This window comes from Mytilus trossulus, chromosome 2, assembly GCF_036588685.1.
Source record: "Mytilus trossulus isolate FHL-02 chromosome 2, PNRI_Mtr1.1.1.hap1, whole genome shotgun sequence".
NCBI lineage: Eukaryota > Metazoa > Mollusca > Bivalvia > Mytilida > Mytilidae > Mytilus > Mytilus trossulus.
Genome location: NC_086374.1, coordinates 96,828,355 through 96,842,306, shown reverse-complemented (window position 1 = coordinate 96,842,306; position 13,952 = coordinate 96,828,355). Strand labels below are relative to the sequence as shown.

At 31.0% G+C, this 13,952-nt stretch overlaps 1 protein-coding gene across 2 annotated transcripts in view; it reads left to right on the top strand.

Annotated features, from left to right (window-relative positions):
- Positions 1–3,093: 3,093 nt before the first annotated feature.
- Positions 3,094–13,952, top strand: part of LOC134708463 (uncharacterized) — a 76,407-nt gene continuing 65,548 nt past the window's right edge. For both annotated transcript variants that reach the window (XM_063569015.1, XM_063569014.1), the window contains exons 1-2: positions 3,094–3,464; positions 6,414–6,594. In XM_063569015.1, the coding sequence (XP_063425085.1) occupies positions 3,410–3,464; positions 6,414–6,594 (236 nt within the window). In that variant the 5' untranslated portion in view covers positions 3,094–3,409. The remainder of the gene's footprint in view (positions 3,465–6,413; positions 6,595–13,952) is intronic.

The following is a 13,952-nucleotide window of genomic DNA, read 5'->3' as shown; positions in this document are numbered from 1 at the left end:
AAAGAATTTGTGCAAAATGAAGTATCAAGGTGCTATGACCTCTTTTATCTTTATAAGGCCCTCCTTTATGGAGCTATATGGTAAATGAAAAGACTTTTAACATTTCAAACTCCGAAAGTTGCCAAGTTTGAGAACTCTCATTTTTCAAAATCCTGGATCCATGGAGTTAGAACATGCATCTTTTGCAAAAGACTCTTTATAGTGATTTGGTTTTTATTTTAACCTTGACCTCTGCTTCTAAAAAGTTTTTTTTAAATTATTAAAAGAAAAAGTTCACAAATTAAGCTGATTGTATCATATGTACTTGTTGAAGGCTGTACGGTGACCTATAGTTGTTAATGCCTGTGTCATTTTGGTCTTTTGTAGATAGTTTTCTCATTGGCAATCATACCACATCTTCTTTCTTATATTAACGTACTTAACCAATTGTGATTTAAACACTATGTCCTTAAGTCTAAAAATTAAGAAAACATAGATCATATATAAGATTAGACCAATACAATTTCATGTTATCAAAGTTAATCCACCATACCTTACATAGTATATCTAAAACTTGTCATCCCACATATCACAGAAATCTAGACCAAATTCTTGATCAGATTTGATAGAAATTGTTGATGAAAAAGTTGCAAATTTAAATGACTATTAGTGGTTTCATAGTTACGGGAGAAATTTTTCACAATGATCAAATTATATGTCAACAGTTCTAACATATTACTTTTCTAGGTACAACCGTATTAGTTATATCTAGCTAAGGTTTTATAACAAGAATTTGACTTTTATCTTCTTTGGATTTATTTATATTCAATTGTATCAATATCAGTGCATTCAGGACTATTTTTTCTTGGATTACTTGATTGTACTGCATTTATAGTTGTACTGACAACATGTGAAGTCATCCTCAACCATTTGGTTTTTTTTACAATTGAATCAATGTAGTTAGGTTACTAATATGTAATGCTAGTATTGTTTATACAAAGAACACTATATTGCTGAGGTTAATACAAATCAATCTTAGCATAGGTTTCTAGGCTCTATGAAATTGTTTTTGGGCAGAAAAAGGGTGTAAAAAATGTACTAAGTATGAAAACAAAATGATTATTTCAGATCAAGTGGGGTTTTTGGGGGGGGGGGGGGGTAAGATGAATTTGTCCCTCATGTTTGTTAATCTTTTTGTCTTGTATGGTGTTTTCTGTATATATGTTTACCTGACCTCATTATGTTTGGTTGACCCCTTGCTTCTTTAACTTTTTTGTACTCATAAATACATATAAGCTACAGTGAATTTGCATAATCAGGGGTTTTATAGAAAAAATGATTTTTCAAAAAGTTAATTCATAATCACTAAAATCATTAATGATTATATATAATCCCTGATAATAATCACTGGAAATTTTAATCATTATACCATTTCCTGATTTGGTTTCAGGGACTTTCAATAAAACAAAGATTAAATAGTATGAATAAGTCAAATGTCATGTTAACATTTTGTTTAAATATTTTTCAACCGTAAAATTGAGAATGGAAATGTGAAATATGTCAAAGGGACAACAACCATACCAAAGAGCAGATAACAGCCGAAGGCCACTAATAAGTCTTCAATGTACTGAGAAACTCCCACACCTGGCAGTGGGCCTCATGATCCTATGACAAAATGTGTGGTTCTTTGCCCTCTGAATACAAAACGACCAGTTGCAATGCAGATATTATGATTTTTAGAATATATCACATAACATCTCACCTTTCTGAGTTTCCAGTTTTTGTGGGATTCATGTTGCTCTTTAAGTCTTTTTATAAAAGTATTCTATGTTAAGTTTTGTATACTGTTGTTTGTTTTTGAATCATGTTTTTGTTCTTGTCATGCTATTACTATTGTCTTTCTGTTATCTTTTACCTCTTTTTTTTTTAAACTGTTTCTTTATAATAACACTGTATCTTCATTCCAGTTATTATGTTTAATCCCTGACAGAATTTCTTGTGATTATGCATAATTCATGAACATTAGATAATTTTCAGGGAGAGTGGAGAGTTGTCTCATTGGCAATCATTTTTTTTGTAATAAAAGTGAGATATAAATGAAGCCAAAAATGGGATGAATTTCAATAAAACATCAACTTTCTTAAAACAATAGTAATAAGAAGATGTGATATGAGTGCAAATAAGATCTCTCTCCATCCAAGTCAAAATGTGTAAAAAGTAAAGAATTAAAACTCAAAGTACAGCCTTCAACAAGTGCCTTGGTTCACATCAAAGAGCAAGCTATAAAGGGCCCTAAAATTACTTGTGTAATACAATTCAAACAGGAAAACAAACTCTTTTATCTTTATGAAAAACGAGAAACTAGAAACACTTATGAATCACAGCAACAAACTACAACCTCTGAACAACAGATTCCTTACTAGATTGAATATGTGGAAGTCATGTGTTTTTGTCTAATTTTAGTTTACTTAAGTATTATCAATCGTGAAATAAACGCATTTTATACTATGAATTAATGGTAACTGCTTATTCGCTTTATAACATTTACCAAAGACTAATTTTTATAAAATTGAGCATGCACCCAGTACACCAAGCATAGATTATTAAATATGAACTTAAAAGCATTAATAAATTTCTGCTCCAACTAATGCTTAAAATTAATTTTTTGAAGTATATAATTTGATAAATTTTATACAATACATCAATAATGAGTGTATATGAATCAGCCGGTAGCTATTGAACCACGGTTGTCGTCACAGATGTTTTCTATTCTTATATCCCTGGTTGAGTCAGGATATTCCTTCGTGATATTTTAAAGAAAATCTTAAAATTATTCTTTAATTTAAGATGCATCATTGATGTATTTTGAGTGATAAAAAACATTGATCATTAAACTGAAGTTTAATTTTCACTGAAGAAAGAACGAGCCGCAAGGACTAATATATTTTTGCTTACTTGACAAAATTGAAAAACAGCTGATGTGATTTATAATCGGTCAGTTATATAATACCAGTGTTAAATTTGTTCATTTGGAAAAATCCAATACTGGACGGAGAAACAATAGATATAGAGATCGGATACTTTGAATTGTTTTGATACAACTAATTTTATGCATATACACTTTAAAAGTTTTAGTTGGATTTTCTTTACAATCTGAATTATTGATCGGAATAAAGACTGTTACGTGAATTTGAACTTATTGCATAATTAATCTATTTTGTCTTTAATTGGATGTGTATTTATATGTCTTTTTAAATTCAGTGGGTTTTGGAGATTTAAGTTTTTAATATAACTTATTTCTTATCGCCAGCAGATGTGAAGGACAGTCATTATTGTGAACTATAAAGGATGACCTCATCTCCATCAACTCTTTTCATTCCCATCAACTCTCTATACAGTCATCATAAGGATTAGCACAGATGAGTACAGAATGTCTGGTTGGAATAGCCTTTCGGGATACCTCCAATTTCGACCTGGAGGAGGTGGTAAGTAGATAATTTGACCTTGACATTGTAAACATGTAAAGTCTCAATTGATTGAAAATTTTGGGGAACATCCAATGATTTGAGTATTTTTTCTATTTATAGATGATATTATACAGGACATATAAAGTAACTAATTTTGACCTCTGTCTTACCCTCTGGTAAATTGATTCTAAATCCTAAAAAAATTGCTCATATTATATTGTCCCATAAATAAACTCATTGTCATACATACCATGATTGAAAGATGCACATTTAGTCTACAAGAGACTCGATCACCAGTGACACTCGAATATAAAAATGTTAAAAGGCCAAATAAAGTATGAATATCAAAAAAGAAGATGTGGTATGATTGCCAATGAGAAAACTCTCCACAAGAGACCAAAATGACACAGAAAGTAACAACTATAGGTCACCGTACAGCCATCAACAATGAGCAAAGTCCATACCGCATAGTCCGCTATAAATGGCCCCGAAATGACGATGCAAAACAAGTCAAACGAGAAAACTAACGGCCGAATTTATGTGCAAAAAATGAACGAAAAAAACAAATATGTAACACATAAACAAACTGCAACCACTGAATTACAGGCTCCTGACTTGGGACAGGCACATACATATAAAATGTGGCAGGGTTAAACATGTTAGCGGGAATCCAACCCTTCCCTAACCTGGGACAGTGGTATAACAGTGCAACAGAAGAAAAAACTTGAGGAGCATTGAGAAACCAAATTTCCTAAAAGTTTTGCTAAATCCAGCCAAGTTTATCATTCCTTGGAAGATTAAATATCACACAGAGACTTCATAAGACCATTATTAAGCTTATGAAACTGTTAAACTTTAATTTCAGAATTATTTTGATTTTTGAAGAATGGACAAAATGCGAGATAAATTATAGAGATTTATAAACAGATAAAAGATGTATCAGATTATGAGATATCAGAATGCAAGATCTTATTATTGCAGTACTTTTCAATTACATTATTCATATTAATAAATTAACTTCACAATCATTTCTGAATTTACAGTACTTAGTACATGTACTTGTAGTATTATTCTTCTGGCAGTATTTACAAACTATAAAAGTTAGTTCTAAATAAAACTCTAGGGCAGAAAAGTTGTGCTGTTACTGTTACCTAACAAATAAAACTCTAGGGCAGAAAAGTTGTGCTGTTACTGATACCTAATAAATAAACTCTAGGGCAGAAAGTTGTGCTGTTACTGTTACCTAATAAATAAAACTCTAGGGCAGAAAAGTTGTGCTGTTACTGTTACCTAATAATAATACTCTAGGGCAGAAAAGTTGATGTTACTGTAACCTACCGGTAAGAAATATGTTATAATTGACCTTCATAACCAAATTAGTAGTTGTACGTTTAAGGAATTGCTTTTGCTCATATTAAATGTTAATTTAGTAAATTCTTAGTTTTTTGTTAAAATTTCCCAAAATGTCTTTTTATGGTAGGATTTCTACAAAAGTTATAGATAGGTTTAACATTTTATTCCTTGTATATACTCGTCTAAACATCAACCCAACAATGTAAGATCTGTGAAAACGCTTTTGCAAATTTTTTGTTCTTCCCTCTCCGGGATTCGACTATAGACTTTTTGTTTGAAAATTCACAAAATATCATTTTAAGATATTTTTTCGATTTGAATTGATTATTGAGTTTGATATACAATGTACTTCCAAAATTGATTCCCTGGTAGCAATTGTGATAAAATCTTAGTTTTTGTTTAAGAATGACAAATTTTGAGAAGCACCTGCTTTTTCATGTATGTAATTTCTTTCTTCAAATTTGTGTTTTCCCAGTGGCAGATCAGGGGGGAGGGTTCTAGGGGTTGGAATACCCCCTTTTATTGGACGATCAATGCATTTGAATGGGGACATATACATGTAGTTGGAACCCCCCCCCCCCCCCCCACTTTGTCCTGGGTTGGGACACCCTTTTTAAAATGGCTGGATCCTCCCCTGTTTCCAGTGTACAAATTTTTTGGTTACCTTACATTTATGAAATTGCTGTCAAAATACACAGTTTCAGAATTTACTTCTGAAGCCTCACAATCTGAATTCAGTCCTAGGTCTTATAATTTGTAAAATTCAAAGTCTCATGAACTTATATGAAAATAAGGAGGTGTGGTATGATTGCCTGACAATGTCATAGCTAAAAAAGAACAAGACAAAAAAACAAATAATAGTACACAAGACACAACATAGAAAACTAAAGACTCAAGTGGTCCAGAAGGGTAAACAGATCCTGCCCCACATGTCGCCCCTGTTGTGCAAAATTTAATGATCCGGCCCGGCCGCCATCAGAGTTCAAATGGAGGTGATATAAGCATTTATATGCATCAGTATGGGCCTCAAAACACTGCATTCTGTTTTCCTTAATCCACAAAGAATTGGTATCAACGAAAATAAATGAATCCACAGTAACTAACTTCCAGGAAAATTAAGTTTTTTTATGCAGTATGTATTTCATTATTTGAAATAATGGTAACTTCTGCAGTTTTAAAAAAAACCATGCCAATTTAAGACATACTAATGGAGAAAATAATGCTATTATTTAATACCCCTATTGTGCAAAAAAGGCAAAAAAAATCAAAAGGACATTCAAACTCATAAGTCAAAACCAAACTGACAACTCTGTGTCAATAAAACAACAACAACCAATTGACAACAGATGATTTACAAAACACAACATGGTGAATGATCTCAGGTGCTGAAAAGTTAAGCAGTTCTGCTCCACATGAGGCTCCTGTTGTGTTGTTCATGTAAGTACAAACCTGATGATAAATCTAATTCGGAAGGTCACCAAGTAGACCGAATAAAGGGTCCTATAAAAGACCCCTTTTTGAAAAATGTGATTTTTTGGGTTCAATTCTGTACATTTGATTTTAAGAATTTTGGCCTATTTAAAGAATATACTATTTTTCAATCATTGATTTCAGGTCTAAGTATTTTGAAAACAAAGCGTAAAGTTTGGTGTGTCCTTGATGAAGGTCAATGTAAATTAGTTTATTACAAGAACGAGGAGGAACTGCGACACAACAAAACACCAATCGGCAGTATTAACATTAAAGGAGCTGGGATATCTCTGGATTTAGATACACACAACCAGTTTATTATCTTGTAAGTAGTGTATTCAAATATAATTTTTCATCTTAAACATGCATTAAAATGTTGCATATCATTAATAAACTACATGATACACCCACCCTAAGAGTGGGGCTATATTGTATTCACATTGTCTAACCATTCACATATCTGTTCATCAACACACTTTTCCTGAAACTACCTCATAGTCATAGGAGGATTTCATATTTGCTCTGCAGCTTGACAGTAACGAGTTGTAATGTTTGATCACCTATTGTATCTGCCAGTAACTTACTTCTTATATGCCCGTCAAAATTTTGACGGGACGTATTATAGTATACAAATGTCCGGTATCCATCCGTTCGTCTGTCTGTCTGTCTGTCCGGCGTAAACATGTCGCACTGTAACTTGAGAACGACTTATCCAAATTTCATGAAACTTAACATAGTTGTTTCTTATGTTTCTTATGATGGTCACATGATCTGTATACTCTTTGGTGAAAATAAGATTAAAACTTTTTGAGTTAAGGCACTTTGTAACTAAAACAGGGGTGTGTTTTTTTCACATGTCACACTGTATCTCAAAAACAATTCTTGATTATGGCTTAAAACTTTAAACACTTCTTAGTTATATTAATCTCAATATCTGTATACTTTTTGGTGATGATTCAAAATTTTATTTTTGAGTTATTGAGTATTATGTAAAAAAGGGTTGTTTTTTTTTTACATGTCGCACCATATCTCAAAAACGATTTATGATTATTGCTTTAAACTTTACACATGTCTTTGTTATTTTAATCTTAAGATCTGTTTACCTTTTGGTGATGATTCAAAATTTCATTTTTGAGTTATTGAGTATTTTGTAAAAAAGGGGGAGTTTTTTTTTTACATGTTGTGCCGTATCTCAAAAACAATTTATGTTAATTGCTTAAAACTTTACACACTTCTTTGTTATATTAATCTAAAGATCTGTATACTTTTTGGTGATGATTTAAAACTTTATTATGGAGTAATTGAGTATTTTTTGTTAAACAAGGGAGTTTTTTTTTAACATGTCGTATCTCAAAAATAATTTATGATTATTGCTTAAAACTTTACACACTTCTTTGTTATATTAATCTAAAGATCTGTATACTTTTTGGTTTTGATTCAAAATTTTATTTCAGTGATATTTAATTTTTTGTAAAAAAAAAAACAGGGTTGGGGGTTTCACATGTCCCGTTATTGCTTAAAACTTTCTCAGAAACTACTTATGATTATTGCATAAAACTTCCACACAAGACGTCGGGCGTATCATGAGCTCATGGCGCAGCTGTTTATTTTTTTTACATGTCGCGCCTTATCTCAAAAACAATTTATGATTATTGCTTAAAACTTTACACACTTCTTTGTTATATTAATCTAAAGATCTGTATACTTTTTGGTTTTAATTCAAAATTTTATTTTAGTGATATTTAGTTTTTTGTAAAAAAAAAACAGGGTTGAGGGTTTCACATGTCCCGCAGTGTCTCAAAAACAATATATGGTTATTGCTTAAAACTTTTTCAGAAACTATTTATGATTATTGCATAAAACTTCCACACAAGACGTCGGGCGTTTCATGCACTCATGGCGCAGCTGTTTATTTGTTTACTGATACAGTCTTCAAGATGAATTGTAATTCTACAGGCCTGTAGATATGATTTTTATAGGCCCATAAGCAATTTTACAGGCCTGGGCTGCCATTCAGGGTGAAGACTGCAGTGATACTTTGAACATTTTGATATGAGGAATTATCTTATAAAATTTGTCAGACATATCTCCAATACTATTGAACTAAATGTTTGTTCAGCAGTTCAACATTGATCAGTTGATATGTGTGTGCACTTTTTCAAATTTGTCATATACATACCTTCTTCCTGTTTTCTGATACTTTTACTTTAAAGTAGGAGTGGGATATCCTTAGAAGCACAAGAATGCTTTTATTATGTTTGACAAAATACAAACTTTTCCCCTGTAAAGTTTATGCAAAATTGTATCAAACCAAGAAGTTCTGTACCCATGAGAATGCAACTTTCATACAATCTATAAAACATGAGAAAATTTTGCTAGAAATATATTTATAAAATTAATGTGTAAGTTTCAATTTGCCGTTTCATGGATCTGTGAGAGAGTGTTTTCATTTTACAAACAGTAATATTGAAGTAACTCATTATTTTCTATGAGTATTACCTTTTCAGAAAGATTTTTATTGGTCAGAATATTTTGTGTTTAAATTTGGACTTTTTATTAAGAATCAGTTTGATAAGAATTGAAACAAGGTCTAACTTCTGCAAGATATCCAATAGACTGACTTTTTATTGACTTTGAACTTTTGATTCTGCAATTTAATTAGGGACTTTCTGTTTTGAATTTTATCCTGAATTCAGCATTTTTGGGATTTTACTTTTTAAAGACATTATAGGACATTTGCAGGAACTTACAATTTATTCATAGTATTAGTTTAAGTATAAATAAGGAACTTTTGAAAAAAAAATATTCAGAAACTTTTTAATTCTGATTCCTGTGTAATAAGAAAATGAAAGTTTTGGAACTTATTAAAGTTATAACTCTACCTCTAATAGTACAAATGTACTTAAGTTTTGAATTAAAAAATCTGAATCCTTTACTGTTACTTGTTTTACATTTTGGGCCCTTTTTAGCTTACTGTTCAGTGTGAGCCATGGCTCCGTGTCAAAGGCCGTACTTTGTCCTATAAAAGTTACTTTTACAAATTGTGATTTGGATTGAGGAAACCGATAACGGCAAGTGTGAATTATTTCCGGAAACTTTTTATTTCTAAACAAACTAGATATACATATTGATAAATTAGAATTTCATATATAATTATTTATTTTACGGTTGAAAATGAATTATATACACTATAGTCTAGATAAATTGTACTTTATCATTGTTACACAGAGAGAAATGATATTAAAATGCAGGTACTCTTCACTTGGAGGCTGGACTAGTGGAGTCAATTGTTAACAGCAAGCAATATATTGTTGAATAAAAAAGAAAAAAAGAAAAAAAAAAAAGTGATTTGGATTGAGAGATGTCTCATTGGCACCATATCTTCTTTCTAGTTCTATTTTGAAAATATATGACCAGTATTCAAGTCTCTTGTAATACATTAAAATTCCCCCGTATTACCAAAGCCAATGCACCTGTATTTAAGATGGCAACTAATTACAGGTGCACCATCTGAGTAACCAGGAAAAAAAGCATTTGCTGATCAAAGTTTTCCTTAGTAATGACTCTGAGCAACAGATGTTTACATTTGTCATTAAATATGGCTAAAAGTATGATTAATTCTATATAATGTGATTATTAGACAATGTGTTGCAAACCTTAAACGTGAAGGTTTACACTGTGATTGTAAACAATTTCTGTGTCAAGGTCATTGACATAGATGGTAGGCTTCCTGATAAAATAAAATAAATTTTAGTACATACAAAATATAAAAATTATGTAATGGGCATTGTTAAGATCATTCTACAACTGAAATAACAATTAAAAAGTAATAATCATTGGATTTCGTGAGCTCAGAAAACTACTATATTCATGTGGATCTGTTGAAAAAAGGCGTTGATTAATGTGCTTCAGTCTTCCTTTTCACAGCCTCAGTTACAATTTAACACTAAGTCATTGGTAGTTATGCAAATTTTAAGGGACTCCCATCATCATAGATACTATTTTTGGTCAATTTTGAATATCAATACGGATGCAAATGTCTTTTTTTTTTTACAGAAGAAGATAGAACCCGCCATATTTAAATTATCCATAACAACAAGGTCACTTGCCTTTTTCAGAAGTTTGTTTATTGTGCAATAAAATCTTTTAAGATGAAAAAATAGCATGGTCACCTGTAAAACTTACCTATGTAACTAATTGTTGGAAGTTTAGTTGTTTTTAATAATAAATTTCTTGAAAAAATCACACGCACATGATTATAACAAAAGATGCTGCAATACTGTGGCTGTCTATATAGAAATTGTGATTGTCGCTCTTGAATTCAACTTGTTAACTCATGCACTGCCCTTATTCGTCAATTAATGTGTTGTCCGTCACTTGTTGAATATTTTTCTCTATTTGAATTTTGACAAGTGATTCTATAAAAACCCAATGTCTCCTTTATTTATATCTACATTTGTAGATATCCACATATGACCTTGAGGGCATACAAATTTGGAGATCAGTTTCATAGACTCAGAATTTAGATAATAAAAGTACAGCATTCAGTGTTTCGACCACAAGTTTTGTATTTTCTAAGTACTGTGCAAAGCTTTTGACCCCTGCAATCAAACATGAACCTAAACATTGATATTCCAATATATACCATTTGTCAATCTCTATATTGCCATTCATAAAGAATTCAAATAATACCAATAGAAATAAAAAAAATTGAGAATGGAAATGGGGAATGTGTCAAAGAGACAACAACCCGACCATAAAAAAAACAACAGCAGAAGGTCACCAACAGGTCTTCAATGTAGCGAGAAATTCCCGCACCCGGAGGCGTCCTTCAGCTGGCCCCTAAACAAATATAAACTAGTTCAGTGATAATGAACGCCATACTTATTTCCAAATTGTACATTGGAAATTACATTGGAATCAACAAGCATTGTTGAAGAGACATGCGTTGTTGAAATAAATGTGATGCTAATGCCTGTAAATCTTGCTTATTATTATATTTTTTTTTTTTGAATTTCAAAGTTTTATTGGTATATAAACTTTACAGTTTGTGACATATAAAAACAACAAAAACAAATAAAGACAATAACTAAGTAACTCAATATATATATACAAATTATGGAAGATCCTATTCATTGTTTTAATAACTTAAAGACAACCACCTTCTATAGGTTAGTGACTAAGAGAGAAATCAAGCTTCAAACAGGATGCAACATATGTTAAAAGCAAAACCTGACCTCTAGTTGACATTGCTGTATACAGTCATAATTAGTTGACAAGAAATGTCATTGTTCTGATATCTTTAATAGACAAAAAGGGCAAATCTAGTATTTGGCCTCATTAATAAATTATTTTTTTAAGGAATATTTTCAGTTTGATGTAATGTTCAAAGTTTATAGTTTCACTTTTGTATTGAACTATAATCATAAACAAATGAACTTTTTTATGCTTTGCTTAATGAGGTTGAAATATGAGTCAGCAAACTTGTTCTTGACCTAAAGGTTTGTAAAGTTCTAACATTTTGTATAACTTGTAAGGATAATACGAGGTAATCATCATGAATGATGAAACTAGAAAGAAAACTTGAGGATAAAATTACCAAAATAAGGAAATATAGCTTTAAAGTGATTTTTTTTTCAGAAATAAAAAGAACCTGTAATTCAGTGGTTGTCGTTTGTTTATGTGTTACATATTTGTTTTTCGTTCATTTTTTTACATAAATAAGGCAGTTAGTCTTCTCGTTTGAATTGTTTTACAATGTCTTATAGCTGACTATTGGGTTTGGGCTTTGCTTATTGTTGAAGGCCATACAGTGACCTATAGTTGTTAATGTTTGTGTCATTTTGGTCTTTTGTGAATAGTTGTCTCATTGGCAATCATACCACATCTTCTTTTTTATACTCTATTTTAACACTTATTCTAAAGTGATTAAGCTAGACTGAAACTAACAATTACATTGGAATACAGGCTTCTAGCTTGTGACAGGCAAATAAAGATTGTGGTCGGGTTAGACATTTTGTGAGTGCTCAACCCTCTCCAACTTGGAACAAACCCTGCTCACTGTATTGTATGGATTCCCTGTAAAATCTGCAGATATTAGTATATAAATATAACACCATTTTATCAAAACTTTAAAAGAATATTAGGGTAGGAATGACCTTTACCCTCAGGCACCAAACATTCAATTTTGCTACTGTTATTGTCACATTGGTTAAAATTTTATTGTGATTTGTCAAAATATTCTTATCCTGATCCAGCAGAGGGCTGAAAGAATTATCCTTCATTGTTATTTTTGGGGAAAAAAATAATTTGATTCATCATAATCAATCAAATTCTTAATCTTCATACAGAAAACGTACATAATCTTTATTCACCCGAAATTAATGTTAACGTCAGTTGGCAACATTAGTTTATTATCATTCTTCTTGAAAATACCCCTTCTATGACTCTCGTATATGTTATCATCCTTAATTTTTTTCTTTGTCCATGACTTTAATAACACAATACAAATTGATGACTGAAGGTCGTAATCCCATCACATGAACAAACACATTTATATATAAAGAATTATGGATTATGTCTATATTGAATTTTATTGTTTAAGAAGTAAAAAGGCTTATTTCATGCAGTCTAACAACTAATGCAATGATTGATTTTAGAGCTATATTTAAACGTATATGTTCGCAATATGTCAACACTTAATGAATGTCAGGGTTACATGTATTAGGCCATAGTTATTATATTTTTAGTTTTACGAAATTTTTTGACAAAACCAATGGGTAGGAGGACGAAAAAAAAAAAAAAAAAAAAACTGCTGCTGCTGCTGATTTTTTTTTTAATACCAACCGTCAATATCAAAATTTTTTTTTTTTTATTTCACCAGGAGATTTTCTACTAGTGTAACAACTATTTTTTTCTTCTTGACAAGGTTTGAATTGAAAATCAATGTGCAACAACTTACTAAATCACCAAGAGCATAAATTTAGATTCTTTCATGCAGTTATGAACAAAACTTTATTTTTTTTTGCATGAAAAACACTGGGTCGGAGGAGAAAAAAAAATAAAAATCAACATTTTTAATTTTATTTTTTTTCCTATTTGGCAAAAATTAGGGTAGGAGGGTTCTTAAAACTAAAAATAAAAAAACTACGGCCTTAGTACAGAATGAAACTGAATCATTAAGGTGCATAGAAATATGGAGTGGTACCTTAGATCACAATTTTTATGCCCCTGCCGTTGCGGAGATCTGTACGTTTCTGTTCTCTAACTTTGGTTTCTGTTTTCAAACTTCAGGTTGCCTCTACCAAATGTTATGAAACTTAAACACAATGCTTATTACCACAAAACACAGATCACTTTTTTCATTCATGCCCCTTTACAAATGGAAAAATTAGCTGAATTTTTGTTCCTTTCTTTAACTTTAGTTTGATTCAACTAAATGTAATGAAACTAAATCGCAATACCCATTACCACAATACACAGATCAAGTTTGAATTTTGGAGTTGTCACTTTTAACATTTTACATTCATGCCCCTTTATAATAGGAAACATTACTATACTTTTTGTTTCCATTTTCTAACTTTAGTTTGCCTCAAATAAATGTTAAAAAGCTTACAATCAATGCTCATTACTACAAAACACAGATCAAGTTTGAATTTTGGTGGCTTCACTTTTACTGTTTTA